Raw genomic sequence first — 21,457 nt, 5'->3', positions numbered from 1 at the left:
GATTAACAAGAGCAGGCGTGCCAGGTGGGGCTCAGAGTCCACCCAGGTGAGCTGGACCACGTGAGATTGAACCATAGGACTGGGCTACCAGGAGGTGGGGTGCCCCTCCAGGGAAGAGGGGAGCAGGTGTGGGGGAGGGGCTGGGCCTTTTCCCAGTGTGCCCCCCTCCCTCTCCCTACACCCAGAGAGATGTGACAGCACCTGAGAGGCGAGGACAGGGCCACACAGACCCCCTTTCTGTGACCCTCCTGAAGCCCTCACACCAACACTGTCTGCGTTTGCTGAAGGCCGCCAGGGCTCCAAGAATCCCAGCTGGCAGGTTTTTTTCTTTTTTTTAAATAAATGTTTTTGTGTATATTTAAGGTAGACAACCTGATATGATGGGATTCATATAGATAGCACAAAGGTTCCTACAGTGAAGCAAGTTAACATATCCACCATCTCTCATAGTTATCCATTTTTTTTTTTTTTTTGCTTTTGTGGCAAGAGCAGCTAAAACACACTCATTTTGCATGAACTCTAAGTACAAACAGTGCACGCTGATGGCCTGCAGTCCTCTGCCGTGCTTGGCTCTCTGGACAGTTCATTCTACATGGCTGCTGCTTTGTGTCCTCTGACCTCCCCATTCCCTATCCTGAACCCCCCAAACTCTTCTTCACTCAGACGGTGGGTGCTCCTGTAGGGCGGCAAGGCAAGCATGGGGCTCTCCAGGGAACCCTGCCAGTCCTCCATCTTCTGGTCACGACCTTGATGACAAAGCAGTGGAGACTCAAGTCAGGCCAACTCACCTCCCAGCCATCCCCTCCCGAGGCGTCTGAGAGTGTTTGTTTGTTTGTTTGTTTTGAGACGGAGTTTTGCTCTTTTTGTCCAGGCTGGAGTACAATGGTGCGATCTCGGCTCACTGCAACCTCTACTTCCCAGGTTCAAGTGATTCTCCTGCCTCAGCCTCCTGAGTAGCTGGGATTATAGGCACGCACCCACCATGCCCGGCTAATTTTGTATTTTTAGTAGAGATGGGGTTTCACCATGTTGGCCAGGCTGGTCTCGAACTCCTGACCTCAGGCGATCCGCCTGCCTCAGCCTCCCAAAGTGCTAGGATTACAGGCGTGAGCCACCGTGCCCAGCCTGCCTCTGGGAGTTTTATGGTGCCAAGCACATCAGTGCCCCAGCAGGAGAGACATGAGTCTTACTCACCCCACTAAATGAAGGCTGTACCCCATTTTACAGAAGGAAAAACTGAGGCTTGGCGAGGTGACATGGCTCACCCACAAGTCTGGCCTCTGGAAAGAACAGACTTGGTGGAAGTGAGATGGGAGAGTGCCAAGGATGGACTCCTGGCAGAGCCACGTAAGGGCCTGGGCCACGGGGAGAGGATGAGAACCAGGACACGGCAGTGTCTCCCAAACAAAGAGAGGTGAGTTCACAGAGGCAGGGCTGGCCACCATCAAAGCCAGACAGGCAGAGCACACAGGCCTGTGGTGCCTGCGCTCAGACACTACAAAGGCCCTGGTCACCTTACATGTCAGCAAAGCCATGGCCTTGGAGAGGGACCCCGGGAGGCAGGGCCCCAGGCTCTTGCCACCACCTCGGAAAGACTGCCCAATGTGGTTCTTACAGAAGGCAGGAGTTCCTGGTCCACCTTGGTCTCCTGGAGGTATCATCCCTGCATCCCTGCTCAGTTCCCACGAAGAACTTAGGAGAATGCCCTCCCAGAGGCCAGCAGACTCCGTTACAGGGCAACTGGGTCCCTGTTATCGGCCAGGGTCCGATAACGCCTTGAATGTGTAAGCCTCAGTAGGCACATGGCACACAGTAGGTCCTCATAAACACCTTCGAGTCATGCGATGATGGCCCTTCTTTGCCCTGGCCACAGCCCTGCCCTGCAAGCCCCACCACCTGAGCTCCGCAGCTAGGGCCTGGTTGGACCTCTCAGGCCATCAGCAGCTCTCCCTCCTCCCTGCCTCCAGCACCCATTTCCTACCTGGCCCACGTGGTCCAGCCCAGCATCCCGGAGGTGATGGCCGCAATGGAGGCGAGGCTGCCAGCCAGCACGATGGTGGGTGCCTTGGGCAACTCTCCTGGGAGGGGGGCGGAGGCAGCTGGGTTGGGCTTCCTTTAGGCAGGGGCCAGGGTGGGCATGGTTGCCTCCTGTACCCTCTCTGCTCTCAGCAGTGGCCGGGTAGAGCTGTCCCACTTCCCATCGACCTGTGTCTTGGACACTAGCACCCTCCCGGCACAGAAGCGCCAGCTGCCCCTCTGGAAATCCAAGGGCCCTCTCACCTGGGGGCACCAGTGTGAGGGCGCTGTGCTGGACATTGACGTTGTTTGCAGCCTGGCACTGGAACCAGTCCGATGTCTGGCTCGGCAGGAAGGAGAAGTTGGCAGGCTGCCCGTGGCGTGGTCTCTGCTGCAGGTGGACCTGCCCATCCTTCCCGACCAGGCTGTAGGTGATGGGTGGGCTGCCCGAGGACGCCTGGCAGATCATCTCCACCCTGGGGCCTGCCCCTCTGTCCCGCAGAGTGAAGTTGGCCCGCAGCTCAGACACTGGCTCTGGCAGGGTGGGAGAAGGTAGTACAGGCATGGCTGAGCGGTTTTAAACCCCTCCTCCTCAGTAAGTTCTCCTCATTACAAAATGCCTAATGAGCTTAGCTGTGGCTGCCGCCTCCTCCAGGCTGCCTTCTAGAGTTTGCCCTCCACCTGTGTCTGGGCTGCTGCCCTACCTGCCATGTGTACCACACAATTTCACATTTGGTTTTTATCTTATTTTTACTTTATTTTGAGACAGGGTCTTGCTCTGTCGCCCAGGCTGGAGTGCAATGGTGCAATCTAGGCTCACTGCAACCTCCGCCTCCCCACCTCAAGCAATTCTCCCGTCTCATCCTCCTGAGTAGCTAGGACTACAGGTGTGCACCACCACATCCAGCTAATTTTTGTATTTTTTGTAGAGATGGGGTTTCACCATGTTGGCCAGGCTGGTCTCAAACTCCTGGGCTCAAGCAATCTTCTGCCTCAGCCTCCCAAAGTGCTGGGATTTTAGGCGTCAGCCACCATGCCCGGCCTGGTTTTATTCTTGTGTAGTATATTTCAGATTGCCAGACTTAGCAAATAAAAATACAGTTACATTTTAATTTCAGATAAACAATGAATAATTTTTTACTATACGTATGTTCTATGTAAAATTTATCTGGCAACTCTATCATTCAGTCTCGTCTTTTTTACTGAAAGGCAAGCTACTTCAGGACAAGAACTGTCACGTAGAAGATTCTAGAATCCCCCAGGCCTTGAGCCTAATGCTCTAGACATTCTTACTGATTAGTAATAACCACCACACTTGCCACCTACTAAAAGGCTTTCATTTAATAGGTCCCCTGGAGTAGGACCTATTATTATTTTAGAGACAGGGTCTCTGTTGCCCAGGCTAGAGTACAATGGTGTGATCACGGCTCACTGCAGCCTCCAACTCCTGGGCTCAAATGATCCTCCCACCTCAGCCACCCAAGTAGCTGGTATGACAGGCATGCACCACCACACCCGATTAATTTTTTTTTAAATTGCTATTGGCTGGGTGCAGTGGCTCACGCCTGTAATCCTAGCACTTTAGGAGGCCTAGGTGGGTGGATCACTTGAGGTCAAGAGTTTGAGACCAGCCTGGCCAACATGGTGAAACCCCGTGTCTACTAAAAATACAAAAATTTGCCGGCATGGGGGCAAGAGCCTGTAGTCCCAGCTACTGGGGAGGCTGAGGCAGGAGAATCGCTTGAATCTGGGAGGCGGAGGTTGCAGTGAGCCGAGATCGTGCCACTGCAGTTCAGCCTGGGTGACAGAGCAAGACTCCGTCTCAAAAAAAGAAAATAATTTTTTTGTAGACATAGAGTCTCACTCTGTGGTCCAGGCTGGTCTCAAACTCTTGGCTTCAAAGGATTCTCCTGCCTTGGCCTCCCAAAATGCTGGGAATACAGGTGTGAGCCACCCCGCTGGCCTCTGTTATCATTTTCCTTTTGCAGATAAAGCAGTTGAAGCTCAGCGGTCCAATGACTTGTTCAAGACCCCAGCCAGTAAGTGTAGGGATTTGAACCTTGGACCCGTTGGGCTGCAGACCCTGCGCTCATCTCCCCCAGGCTGTCTTTTCCTGGTGTTCTTAGGGTGTGGGCCAAAGGATGAATGGGGAGTTTCCTTGTCCCACCCTAAGTCAGGCAATACTTCCTAGTTCCCATACCCCATAGATCTCACCAAGAAGGTTACCTGAGTTACTATCAGGAGGGAAACAGGAAGAAGGCAGGGTTTGGAGCTGGACAGAGTGGGGTTTGAAAGCAGCCTTGGCCACTTGCCAACCATGTGGCCTGAGGCGACTTTCTTTTTTTTTTTTTTTTTTTTTTTTGAGATAGTCTCACTCTGTCACCCAGGCTGGCGTGCAGCAGCACAACCTCGGCTCACTGCAACCTTCATCTCCTGGGTTCAAGTGACTCTCTTGCCTCAGCCTCCCCAGTAGCTGGGATTATAGGTTCCCACCACCACACCCAGCTAATTTTTATATTTTTAGTAGAGATGGGGTTTCACTACGTTGGCCAGACTGGTCTTGAACTCCTGACCTCAAGTGATCCACCTGCCTGGGCCTCCGAAAGTGCTGGGATTATAGGCGTGAGCCACCACACCCAGCCCCTGGGGCAACTTTCTTAACTCCCCAGAGCTTTAGCTTCCATAGCTACAGACCCAGAGGCCCAGACCCCACCCCGGACACTGCTGTGAAGACCAAGCGAAGTAATGCACAAAACGTGCCTAACTTTTCTTCGTTTCTTTCTTTCTTTTTTTTTTTTTGGAGACACTCTATTACCCAGGCTGGAGTACAGTGGCGCAATCTTGGCTCACTGCAACCTCTGCCTCCCGGGTTCAAGCGATTCTCCTGCCTCAGCCTCCTGAGTAGCTGGGACTACAGGTGCACCCCACCACGCCCGGCTAATCTTTGTATTTTTAGTAGAAACGGGGTTTCGCCATGTTGCCCAGGCTAGTCTCGAACTCCTGGGCTCCAGCGATCAGCCTGTCTCGGCCTCCCACAGTGCTGGGATTTGCGCCCAGCCAAATGTGCCTAGTTTATCACCTTGAGGTCTGAGCTGACAAATGGGGCCCAGTCATTTCTGCCACCATTGGGCTCTTTCCCTCTGTGCCCTCAGGCCCCTGCCAGGAGACTGTGCCCTCAGGGCCCCAGCCAGGGACAGCAAGTCCTGATTACAGGCCCCAAGGGACTGAGAATGGCCTTGGAGGTGGCAGCCTGTCCTTGTCCACACCCTCACACCCTGGCTGTCTCTAACCCCAGCAAGGTTCACAATCCCCACTCCCAGAGCTCCCCATTGATCTGCACCCCACCTGCCGCCTCAGCCCTGTGCCCCTCACCGCACTCACTGGACCACAGCTCCCAGTACATCTGCAGCCTGGCACTGTCCACATGGGCACCTGAGGTGGAGGCCGCCCGGCAGAAGTAGGTGAGCAGGTCTGGACTGGACTTGAGTGTGATGTTGAGGTTGAAGGAGGCCGGCTCATGGGTCTTCACCACCTTCTTGTCCACTTTGATGTTCTTGGTTCCACAGAGGGAATAGGTGATGGGCGGTGGTACCTGGGGTGCGTGGCAGGTTATGAGCACCCGGCGGCCTTTGGGGAAAACTTCCAGGACTTTGTAGGCAATGGAGACCACAGGGGTGATTTCTGGGAGATGAAAAGGTCCAAGGAGGAAGAAAGAAAATAACATTGATCAAGCACCTTAAGAAGGTACTGGTTTGGCCAGGCTCAGTGGCAAACACCTGTAATTCCAGCGTTTGGGAGGTCCAGGCGGACGGATCACTTGAGGTCAGGAGTTCAAAACCAGTGTAGCCAACATAGTGAAAGTCTGTCTCTACTACAAATACAAACATTAGCTGGGTGTAGTGGTGCGCACCTGTAATCCCTGCTACTCGGGAAGCTAAGGCAGGAGAATCTCTTGAACTGGGAAGGCGGAGGTGGCAGTGAGCCGAGATCACGCCACTGCACTCCAGCCTGGGTGACAGATGGAGACTCAGGGGAAAAAAAAAAAAAAGGATATTGGGTTTAGCATGTTCTCTCTTTCTTTTTTTTTTTTTTTCAGATGAATTCTTGCTCTGTCGCCCAGGCCAGAGTGCGGTGGCACGATCTCTGCTCACCACAACCTCCACCTCCTGAGTTCAAGTGATTCTCCTGCCTCAGCCTCCCGAGTAGCTGGGACTACAGGCGCATGCCACCACGCCTCGCTAATTTTTGTATTTTTAGTAGAGACAGGGTTTCACCATGTTGGTCAGGCTGGTCTCAAACTCCTGACCTCGTGATCCACCCGCCTTGGCCTCCCAAAGTGTTGGGATTACAGGCGTGAGCCACCGCACCCAGCTGCAGTTTACTTCTATAACAAACCTGCACATGTACCCCTGAACCTAAAAATTACAAGTAAATAAGTGAAACCAGTAGACCTCAGAGTAAAGAAAAAAGAAAGAAAGAAAATACTGATTTAGTGGTTCCTCAAAAAGTTAAACAGACTTACCATATGACTCAACAATTCTACGCCTAGACATATACCAAATAATAGAAAACAGGGACTCAAACAGATACCTGTACACACACGTCCATGGCAGTGTGATTCACTACAGCCAAAAGGTGGAAATGGCCCAAATATCTATCAACGGACGAATGGGTAAATAGAATGTGGTTGATCCATATAAGGAATATTACTCAGCCTTAAGAAGAAATGAGCACAGATGCAGGCTGCAACAGGGATGAGCCGTAACAACATTCCACTAAACAAAAAGGCAGACGCAAAGGGCAACCGTTGCATGATTCCATGTGTGTGCAAAGTTGAGAACAGGAAAACCCAGAGACAGAAAGCAGATTGGTGGTTACTGGGGCCCAGGGGAGGGGGAAATGGGGAGTAACTGCCTGATAGATACGGGGTTTCCTTTTGCGGTGATGAAAATCTCTTGGAACTAGATAGCGGTGGTGGTTGTGCAACACTGTGAATGCACTAAATGCTGCTGAATTATCACTTTTTTTTTTTTTTTTGAGACAGAGTCTTGCACTCTCGCCTCCCATGTTCAAGAGATTCTTGTGCCTCAGCCTCCAGAGTAGCTGGGATTACAAGCACCCGCCACCACGCCTGGCTAATTTTTGTATTTTTAGTAGACATGGGGTTTCATCATGTTGGCCAGACTGGTCTTGAACTCGAGACCTCAGGTGATCTGGCCGCCTCAGCCTCCCAAAGTGCTGGGATTACAGGTGTGAGCCGCTGCGCCCGGCCCACTTTTATTTATTTATTTAAAGACAGAGTCTTGCTCTGTCGTCCAGACTGGAGTGCAGTAGCATGATCTCAGCTCACTGCAACCTCCACCTCCTGGGTTCAAGCGATTCTCATGTCTCAGCCTACCATGTAGTGGGGTCTCCAGGCATGCACCACCATGCCCAGCTAATTTTTGTATATTTAGTAGAGACGGGTTTTTTTTTTTTTATCATATTAAACTTGTAGTTTTATTCAGGTTTGATTTTAACAAATGTGTCGGGGAGAGAGCCCACAGGGAAAGGTAAAGCCCATGGGGGCAGGGCTCTCCCAGATGCCTGAGGAGGGGGCAGGTCCCCTCCCCTCTCCTCCTCTTCTCTCCCCATCTGAAAGGGTTTGGGGAGAGACACAGGCAGGGGAGGGGGCTGGTCCCCAGTCTGTTGGGGTGGTGCTCAGGGCTATGGGTAACAGGGGACCAGAGCAGGGATGAGTGGGGAGGGCACAAAGACCACTTGCCAGAATCCACCGCTTTCTGATTCCAGATTGAATTAAAAAACAAAAACAAACAAACAAACAAAAACTAAACTACAAGCAGCACCCCGCCCGACTTCTCCCGGAGCAGGGCTGTAGTGTGAGGGGGAAGAGGAGGGCAGCTTCCCCAAGGCCACGGCTTCGCTTGCTCCTGGCCAAGGGAGCTAGGTGAAGGGCAGGGGCTCCCCGACAGATTGAGGGGATGCGGAAAACCAAAATAAAACATCAAATAAATTGTGTAGGAGGAGGCCGAGGCGGGTGGATCACAAGGTCAGGAGATCGAGACCATCTACAAAATACAAAAAATTAGCCGGGCGTGGCAGCGGGCGCCTGTAGCCCCAGCTACTCGGGAGGCTGAGGCAGGAGAATGGCGTGAACCTGGGAGGCGGAGCTTGCAGTGAGCCGAGATCGCGCCACTGCACTCCAGCTTGGGCGACAGAGCGAGACTCCGTCTCAAAAAACAAAAAAAAAAATTGTGTAGGAGGAGTCCAGCAGCCTAGGACCAGGCCAGAGCCAAGCCAGGCTGGGGGAGGGGGCCTCTTGGGAGGATCACTGCTGCCACCACTGCCACCCTGGGAGCCTTGATTGCAGCAGCTGCCTCCTCGGTCATGGCAGACAGCACCGTGATCAGGATCTCTTCTCCACAGCCGTACTTCTGCTCAGTCTCCTAGCCAAGGTCTCCCTCATGCAGACGAAGGTCCTCTCGCACCTCCCCACTGTCCTGGAACAGTGATAGGTGCCCATCCTGGATGCCAATCAGCTGGAAGTCATTCCTTTTGATGTTGGGGACATCCATGTTATGAGTTGACGGGCAGATATCTTCATATTTCTTCCCAGTAAAGATGTACCAACCAGGTGGACCTTGGCATGGCCATGCTCGCCAGTCCTCGAAGTAGACATCTCGACGATCTTACAGGCTGGAGTGCAGTGGCGCAGTCTCAGCTCACCGCAAGCTCTGCCTCCCGGGTTCACGCCATTCTCCTGCCTCAGCCTCCTGAGTAGCTGGGACTACAGGCTCCCGCCACCACGCCCGGCTAATTTTTGTATTTTTAGTAGAGACGGGGTTTCAACATTTTAGCCAGGATGGTTTCAATCTCCTGACCTTGTGATCCGCCTGCCTCAGCCTCCCAAAGTGATGGGATTACGGGCGTGAGCCACTGTACCCGGCCCACAAAGCCATTCTTACACAATGCTGAGCACTGCATTGGGAAGGTGGCTGAGGCCCCTGCATCTCCTGTCTCGAAGTCCAAATCATCTGCCATTTTAAGAGGCTTCGATTCCAACTCGCACGAATGCACTGACTCGATCCTGTCCGCTGGCTGCAAGCCCAACCGCTGCCTCTGAGCCCACCGCTGCCGCCGCCGCCGCTGCTGAACACAGGTCTTAGTACGCAGGCACCCGAGACGGGTTTTCACCATATGGGCCAGGCTGCTCTTGAACTCCTGACCTCATGATGCGCCTGCCTCGGCCTCCCAAAGTGCTGGGATTACAGGTGTGAGCCACCGTGCCCGGCCTAAGTTTTGTATTTTTAGTAGAGACGGGGTTTCACTATGTTGGTTAGGCTGGTCTTGAACTCCTGGCCTCAAGTCATCCACCCGCCTCGGCCTCCCAAAGTGCTGGCATTATAAGCGCGAGCCACTGTGCCCGGCCAATTATCACTTTTAAATGGTTGACTTCTTGTTACGTGAATTTCAACTCTAAAAAAAGAAAATACTAGAAAAAGGGCTACCTCCTGCGTTTAGGCTGTTTCTTTCCAGAATATTTTTCAGGTTTTTTTGGTTGTTTTTGTTTTTTAGTTTTAGTAGAGGCAGGGTTTCACCATGTTGGCCAGGCTTGTCTTGAACTCCTGACCTCAGGTGATCCACCCTCCTCAGCCTCCCAAAGTGCTAGGATTACAGACGTGAGCCACCGTGCCCGGCCCCAGAATATTTTTTTATAAAAACAAAATGCGTCCAGGCACAGTGGACACCGTACCTGGAATCCCAGCACTTTGGGAGGCTGAGGTGGGCAGATTGCTTGAGCCTCGGAGTTTGAGATCAGCTTAAACAACACAGTGAGAACTACTCTAAAAATAAATAAATAAACAAAATTAGCCAGGTGTGGTGGTGCTCGCCTGTGGTCCCAGCTACTCCAGAGGTTGAGGGGAGAGGATCACTTACTTGAGCTTGGGAGACTGAAGCTACAGTGAGCTACAATTGTTCCACTGCACTCCAGCCTGGGTGAAAGAGTGAGACCCTGTTTCTAAAAAAATAAAATAAATAAATAAATAAAAGGACTTTTGAAGAATGCGAGGCTCCTGTAGGAGACCAGCCTGCTCACGGCACCCAAAGTGCTCTTCTCCCTAGATCCAGATGAAAACCAGCCCGTCAGCCCATTCCAGCAGGCTTTCACCCACCTACACCAGGTATCTGCTTTCTGCTTGTGAGTGACTTCTCTGTTTTGGAAGCAAATCCTGGAGTCAATTTCATTGTGGAAAACATCTCTGAGATCTTCCTAGTGGGCCTGATGCTGTCTGTCCTTGCTGATTTTTTTTTTTTTTTTTGAGAAGGAGTTTTGCTCTGTCGCCCAGGCTGGAGTGCAGTGGTGCGATCTCAGCTCACTACAACCTCCGCCTCCTGGGTTCAAGTGATTCTCCTGCCTTAGCCTCCCAAGTAGCTGGGACTACAGGCGCCCACAACCACGCCCGGCTAATTTTTGTATTTTTAGTAGAGACTGGGTTTCGCCATGTTGGCCAGGCTGGTCTTGAACTCTTGACCACAGGTGATCCGCCTGCCTGGGCCTCCCAAAGTGCTGGGATTACAGGTGTGAGCCACCGTGCCTGGCCATTACTAATTCTTTAAGACAGCAATTGGGATTAAACAAAAATGTTTCTAGAATAGGGGTTTGAGGGAGAGGGTTGTATTATACCAATGGTGGGGACCTGTTTGCATTTCAAGAATAGTGTGTAGGCCGGGCATGGTGGCTTACACCTGTATTCCCAGCACTGTGAGGCCGAGGCGGGTGGATCACCTGAGGTTAGGAGTTCGAGACCAGCCTGGCCAACATGGCAAAACCCCGTCTCTACTAAAGATACAAAAATTAGCTGAGCATGGTGGTATGTGCCTGTAATCCCAGCTACTCAGAAGGCTGAGGCCAGAGAATCACTTGAACCCAGGAGACAGAGGTTACAGTGAGCCAATATCCTGCCACTGTACTCCAGCATGGGCGACAGAGCAAGACTCCGTCTCAAAAAAAAAAAAAAAAGAAAGAAAAAGAATAGTGTGTATCAGGTGGGCACAGTAGCTCAGGCCCGTAATACCAGCACTTTGAGAGGCCAAGGCGGGAGGATTGCTTAAGCCCAGGGGTTCCAGACCAGCCTGGGCAATACAGTGAGACCACACCTCTATTTAATCAAAAGAAAAATTAAAAAGAAAAAAAGAATTCTGTGTGGTTGGGGCAGTGCTTGGGGGAGGGGTAGAAAGAAGGGTCTATGAAATCTGAATATCATCGACGTCATGAATCGCTTTTGCTCGGCTGGGCATGTCTGCTCTGGAAACCACCCTGCAATGAGGAAACTGCTGATTGAGCAGAGAACTGGAACAAACTAGAATGTGTGACCACTAAGCATGTTTCATGCTAGACCAGTAACTCTCAACCAGGAGCAATTTTGCCTCCAGGGGACCTTTGGGTCTGGGGACATTTTTGGTTGTCAGTATTGGGAGGTGGACTAGCTTGGGCAACACAGCAAGACCCCATCTCCACAAAAAAAAAAAAAAAATTAGGGGTTGCTGCTGACATTTAGTGGGTAGAGGCCAAGGATGTCACAAAGCATCCTACAGTGCACAGTCAGCCCCCACCGCCAAGAATGGTCTGGCCTCAAATGTCAGGAGTGCTGAGGTTGACAACTCTGGTCTAGACAACTGGCAGCAGCCTTCTAGAATCAGGATGTCTTCCCCTGCCCAGCGCTGCAGAGACACCAACAATTATTTTCTCATCCGTGCCCCTTTGAAAATTTCATGAGAACTCTCCTTTTTATATTTATTTATTTATTTATTTACTTTTGAGATGGAGTCTCACTCTGTTACCCAGGCTGGAGTGCAATGTCGTGATCTTGGCTCACCACAACCTCCACCTCCCAGGTTCAAGCAATTCTTCTGCCTCAGCCTCGCAAGTAGCTGGGATTACAGGCATGCGTCACCATACCTGGCTAATTTTGTATTTTTAGTAGAGATGGGGTTTTACCATGTTGGCCAGGCTGGTCTGGAACTCCTGACCTCAGGCAATCCTCCCACCTCGGCCTCCTAAAGTGCTGGGATTACAGGCATGAGCCACCGCACCCAGCCAGACTCTCATTTTTAGATGGGGAAGAATACTTCTTTTTTTTTAGGCCTGGCACAGTGGCTCACGCCTGTAATTCCAGCACTTTGGGAGGCTGAGGAGGGTGGATCGTTTGAGGCCAGGAGTTCAAAGCCAGCCTGGGCAACATGGTGCAACCCTGTCTCTATTAAAAATACACAAATTAGCCCGGTATGGTGGCTTGAGCCTGTAGTTCCAGCTACTCGGGAGGCTGAGGCATGAGAATCACTTGAACCTGAGGGGTGGTAGCTGCAGTGAGCCGAGATTGCGCTGCTGCACTCCAGCCTGGGTGACAGTGAGACTGTGTCTCAAAAAAAAAAAAAAAGGAATGCTTTTTTTTTTTTTCCCCCCCAAACAGGCTTTCATGGAAAAATCTTCAATTTGAAGAAAGTGAAGGTGTATCTGGAGGTGAAGGCATCCTCTTGGTCATCCTCTTGCAGATGCTTCTGCTGATTCATTTAGTCAATTTGACCCTCAGAGCCAAGAGGCCTTCTCTTCATTGTCCAAAAACTATCGCAGGGGCCAGAAGCCTGCCTCATGTGGGGAAGTGGGAGTCCAGGGCTGACACGTGGTCACCCTTTCTTTTTGCTCCCTTTGTGAAGGGAAATGATCTTGACTTACAAAAGTGGAAAGAGAAACTGCTCTCTCTTCATTTCCATTTCGGTCTTCATTAATAGAAGCTTGATTTGCATAAGTTCACAGACAGGAACCATTTTTAAAGTACACTGTACCAGGGACATTCACTTTTTTTTTTCTTTTTTTGAGACGGAGTCTTGCTCTGTCGCCCAGGCTGGAGTGCAGTGACGTGATCTTGGTTCACTGCAACCTCCGCCTCCTGGGTTCAAGCGATTCTCCTGCCTCAGCCTCCCAAGTAGCTGGGATTACAGGCATGCACCACCACGCCCGGCTAATTTTTTATATTTTTAGTAGAGCCAGGGTTTCTCCATGTTGGCCAGGCTGGTCTTGAACGCCTGAGCTCAGGAGATCCGCCCCCGTCGGCCTCCCAGAGTGCTGGGATTACAGGGTGAGCCACCTCCCCCGGCCGGACATTCACTTTATATCCTCACAAGACTTGTGTGGTTTTTTCCTTTTGATTATTTAGTTTATGGATAAGCCTGCCAATAAAGGATGGTCTATCATATTTTTTTAATTTATTTTTTTTCTTTGAGACAGGGTCTTGCTTTGTCTCCTAGGCCTGAGTGCAGTGGCGCGATCTCAATTCACTGCAACCTCTGCCTCCCTGTTTCAAGTGATTCTCCTGCCTCACCCTCCTGAGTAGCTGGTATTACAGGTGCACGCCACCATGCTTGGCTAATTTTTGTATTTTTAGTAGAGTTGGGGTTTCACCATGTTGGCCAGGCTGATCTACAACTCCTGACCTCAAGTGATCCACCCACCTCAGCCTTCCAAAGTGCTGGGATTATAGGCGTGAGCCACCCGCCTGGCCTATCATTTAATTTAAAATTCTTCTGCTTGTCTGGGCGTGGTGGCTCACGCCTATAATCCCAGCGCTTTCGGAGGCCTAGGCAGGGGGATCCCTTGAGCCCAGGAGTTTGAGACCAGCCTGGGCAAAAAAGCAAGATCCTATCTCTAAGAAAAAAAAATATTGGCTGGGTGCAGTGGCTCATGCCTATAATCCTAACACTTTGGGAGGCCGAGGCGAGCGAATCACTTGAGCTCAGAAGTTCGAGACCAGCCTGGGCAACATGGCAAAACCCCATCTCTACTAAAAATAGAAAAATTAGCCGGGCGTGGTGGCTTGTGCCTGTAGTCCCAGCTACTCAGCAGGCTGAGGTGGGAGATCTCTTGAACCTGGGAGGTCGAGGCTGCAGCAAGCCAAGATTGCACCACTGCACTCCAGCCTGGGTGACAGAGCAAAGACCCTGTCTCAAAATAAGTAAGTAAATAAATAAATAAAATTCATCTGCTCTGCAAGAGTATTTAAATAATGGGACGGCACACTCAAAATTTGATAAAGTGAGGACAAGGCTGCCCTCGAGACAGGAAGCTAAGCCAAGCCCAGGCTGGGTGCGGGGTCACTGCAGGGAAACTGTGGAGGGCTCACGTCCAGGCCCAGACACGGTGCTGGTGCCCTGAGTGACTCCGAGGCCCTTCCAGATTGTGCTACCCCTCTCCAGACTGGCCTCTGTGACAACAGGAAGCTTGGAAATTCCAGTCCCAACCCTGGGGGTTGCAATTCATTAGACCTAGGGAGGGGCCCTGGGATCTGATTTTGAACAAGTCGCCATCCGTTGAGGGTTGAATTATGTCCTCCAAAAAGATAGGTTCCAATGGTGATTCCCAGGACCTGCCCATGGGAACAGATTTGGAAATCAGGTTTTTACAGATAGCTCCCCCTCTCTCAAGTTAAATATTAACTCCAGTAATTCATGCTGGATTAGGGTGGGGCCTGATGAGAAGAGGAAAGGAGACTCAGACACACACAGGGAGAATGGCATGAGGGAGGCAACCCCCGGAAACCAGGCCAGGAGCCAGGAGCAGGTGCTCCCGCCGGGCCTTGGGAGGACCCAGCCCTGCGGACTCTGAGTCTTGGAATTCAGCTTCCAGCACTGTCAGAGAATGTGTTTCCTTCCTTGTTGCTGTTGTTTTTTGCTTTTTTATCTTTTGTCTTTTGCTTTTTTTTGAGACAGAGTCTTGCTCTGTCGCTCAGGCTGGAGTGCAGTGGCATGATCTTGGCTCACTGCAACTTCCGCCTCTGGGTTCAAGCGATTCTTGTGCTTCAGCCTCCTGAGTAGCTAGGATTACAGGCACGCGCCACCATACCTGGCTGATTTTTGCATTTTTGGTAGAGACAGGGTTTCTGCATGTTGGCCATGCTGGTCTGGAATGCCTGACCTTAGGTGATCCGCCCACCTCGGCCTCCCAAAGTGCTGGGATTATGGGCCTGAGCTGTCACGCCTGGCCTTGTTTGTTTTTGTTTCTGTTTTGAGACAGAGTCTCACTCTGTCGCCCAGGCTGCAGTGCAATGGCGCCATCCAGGCTCACTGCAACCTCCGCCTCCCGGGTTCAAGCGATTCTCCTGCCTCAGCCTCCTGAGTAGCTGGGATTACAGGCGCCCACCACCACGCCTGGCTAATGTTTGTATTTTTAATAGAAATGGGGTTTTGCCATGTTGGCCAGGCTAGTCTTGAACTCCTGACCTCAAGTGATCCGCCTGCCTCGGCCTCCCAAACTGCTGGGATTACAGATGTGAGCCACTGTGCCCGGCCTCCTCTGTGCCATTTGGAGTGTAGGCTCAGCCGGAATCAAAATCCCCTGTATCCTCAACCTTCCAACCAACACCCTCCATCCTCTACATCTGAAGGAAACCAGATCCCTCCTTCCCAGAGCACCGTCTACCCCTTCAGGTGTCCCAGGCGATGTGGATCCCGGCAGCCTTCATGGCACGGGGCTAGGACAAAGGGGGACAACATCTTCTTGACATTTCCCCTTCCCTAAACTTTTCTCCCCTCTCCTTGCTAAACAGCAGCTATGTCTTCAGATACATTCCACTCTGTCTTCTGGGTTACAATGACCTACCAACACCTATCCCTCCTTGAAGATGCCTGTCCGTGGTTCCTACCATGCTTAATGCTACACTTGCCAGAATTCTTGGGGATTTCAAAATACACAGGCACAGTGGCTCACACCTGTAACCCCCGCACTTTGGGAGGCTAAAGGGGGAGGATTGCTTGAGGCCAGGAGTTCAAGACCAGCTGGGCAAAATAGGAAGACCCAATCGCTACAGAAAAAATTGAAATATTAGGCCAGGCAGGGTGGCTCATGCCTGTAATCCCAGCACTTTGGGAGGCTGAGGCGGGCAGATCACTTGAGCTTGAGTCTGAGACGAGCCTGGCCAACACAGCAAAACCCTGTCTCTACAAAAAATACAAAAATTAGCTGGGCATGGTGGTGCGTGCCTGTAGTCCCAGTTACTCTGGAGGCTGAGGTGGATGATGGCTTGAGCCTGGGAGATGGAGGTTGCAGTGAGCCGAGTTTGTGCCACTGCATTCCAACCTGGGCAACATAGCAAGACGCTGTCTAAAAAAAAAAAAAAAAAATTAGCTTCCGGGCGTGATGGCTCACACCTGTAATACCAGCACTTTGGGAGGCCAAGGTGGGCAGATCACAAGGTCAGGAGATCGACACCATCCTGGCTAACATGGTGAAACCCCATCTCTAGTAAAAGTACAAAAAATTAGCTGGGCGTGATGGCATGTGCCTGTAGTCCCAGCTACTGAAGAGGCTGAGGCAAGAGAATCCCTTGAACCTGGGAGGTGGAGGTTGCAGTGAGCCGAGATTGCACCACTGCACTCCAGCCTGGGCGACAGAGCGAGACCCCGTCTCAAAAAAAAAAAAAAAATTAATTAATTAAATATTAGCTGGGTGTGATGGCATGTGCCTGTAGTCCCAGGTACTTGGGAGGCTGAGGCAGGAGGATTGATTAAGCCCTGGAGGTGAAGGCTGCAGTGAGCGGTGATTGTGCCACCGCACTTTAGCCTTGATGACAGAACAAGACCCTGTGTCTGAAAGCAAAATGGAACAAAACAAAAAGCCAACCTACACAGAGATCATCTTTTGAATATCCTGATCCCTCAGGTCCTTCACGTGTACCCAGCTTTCCACTCCCACTGAAGCTGTTTCAGCTGCACAATATGCCATCTCCAGCCTGCACTTTATTTAGCCAATCCTTCCAGATGGGCCAAGGACTTTGGCGCCTTTTTTTTTTTTTTTTTTTTGAGGCAGAGTCTCTCTCTGTTGCCCAGGCTGGAATGCAGTGGTGCGATCTTGGTTCACTGCAACCTCTGCCTGTCAGGTTCAAGGGATTCTCCCACCTCAGCCTCCCATGTAGCTGGGATTACAGACGTGCGCCACCACGCCCAGCTAATTTTTGTATTTTCAGTAGAGACTGGGTTTTGCCATATTGGTCAGGCTGGTCTCAAACGCCTGACCTCAGGTGATCTGCCTGCCTCGGCCTCCCAAAGTGCTGGGATTCCAGGCGTGAGCAGCTGCGCCCGGCTTGGCGCCGTCTTTCATGGCTGTCCCCATCCCATCCCATCCCATGCCATCCCATCCCATGCCATCTGCCAGCAGCTGCTATTGGCCTCCAGAATGTATGTCCACCCCATCTCCCTGCCTCTCCCACATTGCCCAGTCTCTCCTCTGGATAGCCTAATGGCTCTCCTAGGGTAGCCTAATGGCTCTCTTGGATTTTGCCTTTGATTTCCATCCCACACAGTGTCCAGATGACCTCATCAAGGGTAAATCAGATTGCGTTTTCCCCTCCAAACCTCCTATGGCTGCGCCCCACAGGGCCCTCCCCGGTCAACCCCACACCATGCCTCTGACCTCATTCAATACCCTTTGCCCCTTGCTTCCTGTGCTCTGGCCACATAGGGTCCCTGCCCAGGTACTTCCTGCTCAGTCGGCTCCTTCGGGTCCTTGCTGCACGGCCCCTTCCCAAACTCCACCCTCCCCCACAAATGCTGCCCTCCTTCCCCTACCTACCCTGTGTTCCCCTTCCTTCTACCCGCTTGCTTTTCTCTAGAACATTCTAACATACCTTAGAATGTGTTTTTTTGCTCTGTCACCCAGGCTGAAGTGCACTGTTAATGATTACGGTTCACTGCAGCCTCACTTCCCTCCCCCCTCAGCCTCAGGTGCAACAAGTGCGCCGCCCACCATGCCCAGCTAATTTAAAAAAATATTTTTTTTTATACAAAAAAATCAGCTGGGCATGGTGGTGCACATCTGTAATCTCAGCTACTCAGGAGGCTGGGTGGAAGAATCCCTTGACCCCAGGAGGCAGAGGTTGCAGTAAGCTGAGATCGAGCCACTGCACTCCAGCCTGGGTGACAGAGTGAGACTCCATCTCAAAAAAAAAAAAAAAAAAATTTTGTTTTTTCTTTTTTAGAGATGGGGGTCTCACTGTGTTGCTCAGGCTGGTCTTGAACTCCTGGGCTCAACTGATCCTCTGGCTACAGCCTCCCAAAGTGCTGGGATAACAGGCATAAGCCACTGAATGTTCTTATTTTTATTATCATCTGTCCCCCCAACCCCCACTAGAATGTAAGATACAGGAGGGGTTTGTTTCCGTGCCTTGCCACATTCTCAGGGCCTGGAATGGTGCCTGCAACCAAACAGGTGCTCAAGTATTTGTTGAATGAATAAATGATTTATCAGTCAGTCTCTTAGGAGTTTAGTTAGCAGGACTTGGTTGGCAAGAATCGGAGAAGTCAGGAGCCAGCCAAGAGGGGGAGGCGGAACTGCCCTGCACGGGTACTTCCCGGAGCCCCAGCTGCCTGCTCTCTTTTTAGCAGCCACACCAACAATGTATCCGTTTTTGGTAATGAGGAAATAATGGTTCAACCTGGGCCTCATTCAAGTGAGATTGGCGTCATCATTACCCTGTACCTGCCCTTTAGCAAAATAGAGGGGGAAGGCCCTGCTCTGTAACCTGGTGGTCTAGCAACAAGGGGCAAGGGTTGGTTGGGACAACACAGGGAGGTGACTGTCCATCCTCACCTTAATGGACATGAGGGGAGGGGAGGGAAGGATGGGGCAAGAAAGTGCAGGCAGAAGGATGGAGCAGGCAAAGATGAGGAAGCAGGCCAGGCTAGGGGCTGTCAGGGACCTTCCACAGCGTCCCCTCCTCCCTGGTCCTGTACCCAGCTGGGTCCCAGATGCTCTCCACTCCCCGGCTGCCTCTACAAGGAAGGCAGCCTCAGGTATGTCAGGCCCCTGGGGGAGCCTCAACTTCGCCATCCTCTCACAGCCCTCCTCCTGGTCAGAGAATCCCGACCTCCCAGGCCCCACCAGAATTCCCCAGCCCTCCACGGGGCCTCGCCCACCGGGCAGAGCTGTGAGGGTCTCAGGGGGGCTTCTGCTCCTGATCAGGGACCTGGGGCAGAGTGATGAGGATGCACCTGCCCAGGGAATCTTCCCTCCAAACAGCCTAGCCAAAGGCTGGAAGCTGAGCAACTTCCCTGCCTGTGTGCCCCGGAGGTCCCCACACTGGCCTGCTTGGCCTGCCCATCTCTATCACTCCTAGGGCCCTGCAGGGTGGAGAGAGTGTTCCAGAACTATCCAGCCATCCTCCAGCACACACCTCCCCACTAGTAACTTCCTTCCCAGCCGAGGCGCCCTCCACCGTGGGGGTTCTGACACCAGGGTCCCAGGTGGGGGACTTCTCCCTGCAGCAGGCCGTGCCACTTACCTTCCTCCTGCGCCTTGGAGAAGCTGCTGGCGGCTGTAAGAGAGGTGAGGGCAATGAGGAGAGGGCCTGGCGTGGAGGGGAGACCAGAGACAGCCTCAAGACCCACCTGCTGAAGCTAGGAGGGAGGAGCAGGCTGATTCCTGGCAGTGAGGCCCCAGGACTCAGCTGGCACCATCACTCACAAAAGCTCTTTTGCGCCGTTCCCCGCCACAACATCTCCTATCATCAGCCCATTTTGCAGATGGGTAAGTAGTGAGCCCAGAATGGTGAACCAATCCCTGGACCACATATGCAGCAAGTTTAGGGGCCGGTCCAAGACTCAAGCCCAGATCTTTCCCTCTCTGTCCCATGTTTCCAGAGGCGCCCTTGCCTTCAGGCCTCATCTCTCCTGTGCTCCCAGTACCCCCACCTGAGCCCAAGACCTCAAGGCCCCAGCAGCAGCCCCACCATCACGTCCCTGGTGGACTCACCCAGCACGGCCAAGCAGAACAGCCCAGGGAGCCCCATGCCTCGGTGGGTGTGGGGCCTCTGCTCAGGCAGTGAGAACCTCCTAGTTCCTGGCCTCCCCCACCCTGAGGCCCCTGGGATGCTCCTTGGGTGGGTGCCTGAAGTGGGGAGATAACCTGGAGGCTGCAGCACCCCAGGGCCTCAGCTACCAGGGCTGGGCCCAGAGAGCCCAGGCAGGCTCAGTACAGCAAACTCCCCCTCAATCCCCAGAGAAATGGAAGGAGTTTGGACCTTGAAGCCAGACCAGGGCTTAGACTCAGCAGTCACCTCTGAGCCGCAGGACCCTGGGCTCACATGGTGGGCGGAAGGTGTCCATGCTCAGCGGGGCACAGTGGCTCACGCCTGTAATCCCAGCACTTTGGGAGGCCTGGGTGGGCAGATCACCTGAGGTCAGGAGTTCGAGACCAGCCTGGCGAACATGGTGAAACTCCATCTCTACTAAAAATACAAAAATTAGCCGGGTGTGGTGGCATGCGCCTGTAATCCCAGCTACTCCGGAGACTGAGGCAGGAGAATTGCTTCAACCCAGGAGGCGGAGGTTGCAGTGAGCCAAGATCATGCTACTGCACTCCAGCCTGGGCAACAGAATGAGACTCCATCTCAAAAAATAAAAAAAATAAAAAAGATGTCCACGCTCTAACTTCTGGAGCCGGTGAGCACCATGTTATGCGGCAAGGGGAATGAAAGCTGTGAATCTTCTCATTTTGAGAGGAGGAGCCTGTCCTAGATGACCCAGGTGACCCTCATGTAATCACTGGGGCCTTTCCAAGCAGCTGGGGACCTGCTGGGCTGAGAAGAGGCAGCCCCACCCATGATGGTTCACAGCCGGGTGGCCAGGCTGCACCCAGCCCCAGAATGAAACCCCAGACCGACGAGGGCCCTGGTCCTGGAGTGTGATGGGTCCTGGAGTCCTGGGTCCTGGAGTGTGGTGGGTCCTGGAGTCCTGGGTCCTGGAGTGTGGTGGGTCCTGGAGTCCTGGGTCCTGGAGTGTGGTGGGTCCTGGAGTCCTGGGTCCTGGAGTGTGGTGGGTCCTGGAGTGTGGTGGGTCCTGGAATCCTGGGTCCTGGAGTGTGGTGGGTCCTGGAGTCCTGGGTCCTGGAGTGTGGTGGGTCCTGGAGTCCTGGGTCCTGGAGTGTGGTGTGCCCAAGCACCGCCCTTCAGAAGCTCCTCACACCCCACTGAGGGTGGTGGGAGGTCACATGGATGGTCATTCCCCAGGGAACTAGCCCCAGTGCTGGCCTTGGCCAGCAGCAGACCCAGCTGCATCGCAGGCAGTGTGTGTGCAGAGGTCAGCGGCAGAGCCTCCTGCACAACAAGGAGGGTGGGGGTGAGCAGGGCCTCCCAGAGCCCTGAGGCCAGGGCTGGGGCTAGGCATTCCCCCGAACACAGAGAGATGTAAGGGCGCAAGGGATTGAGGCTGGGACCCTGCCAGCTCCATTGTGGGCCACTGCACCCGGCTTTGTGCCCAAGCTCAGCCTGGGGCTGCTGGACCAGCCTGTCACTTTCTGGCCCGGCTCAGTTTCCCACACTTTGTGTGGGGAATGCCTTTTCTGGCTGCCTCCTTCAGGAATGTGTCCCCCGCCACGAGGTGACCACTGCCTCCT

At 52.7% G+C, this 21,457-nt stretch overlaps 1 protein-coding gene across 2 annotated transcripts; it reads right to left on the bottom strand.

Annotated features, from left to right (window-relative positions):
* Positions 1-501: 501 nt before the first annotated feature.
* On the bottom strand, positions 502-19,892 carry C19H17orf99 (chromosome 19 C17orf99 homolog). Of its 2 annotated transcripts, none has more exons than XM_054456671.2 (5): positions 19,817-19,892; positions 19,347-19,379; positions 5,398-5,697; positions 2,281-2,550; positions 502-746 (listed from the first exon to the last, which is right to left on the bottom strand). In XM_054456671.2, exons 1-5 carry the CDS (start codon positions 19,851-19,853, stop codon positions 589-591), a joined length of 798 nt encoding a protein of 265 aa, XP_054312646.2. In that variant the 5' UTR covers positions 19,854-19,892; the 3' UTR covers positions 502-588. The 2 variants fall into 2 exon arrangements, with proteins under 2 accessions (XP_054312646.2, XP_054312645.2); XM_054456670.2 differs by having other exon boundaries at positions 598-746; positions 1,982-2,550.
* Between the last annotated feature and the right edge of the window lie 1,565 nt (positions 19,893-21,457).

Source organism: Pongo pygmaeus, chromosome 19, assembly GCF_028885625.2.
Source record: "Pongo pygmaeus isolate AG05252 chromosome 19, NHGRI_mPonPyg2-v2.0_pri, whole genome shotgun sequence".
Taxonomy (NCBI): Eukaryota; Metazoa; Chordata; class Mammalia; order Primates; family Hominidae; genus Pongo; species Pongo pygmaeus.
This window is presented reverse-complemented; position numbering and strand designations above follow the sequence as displayed.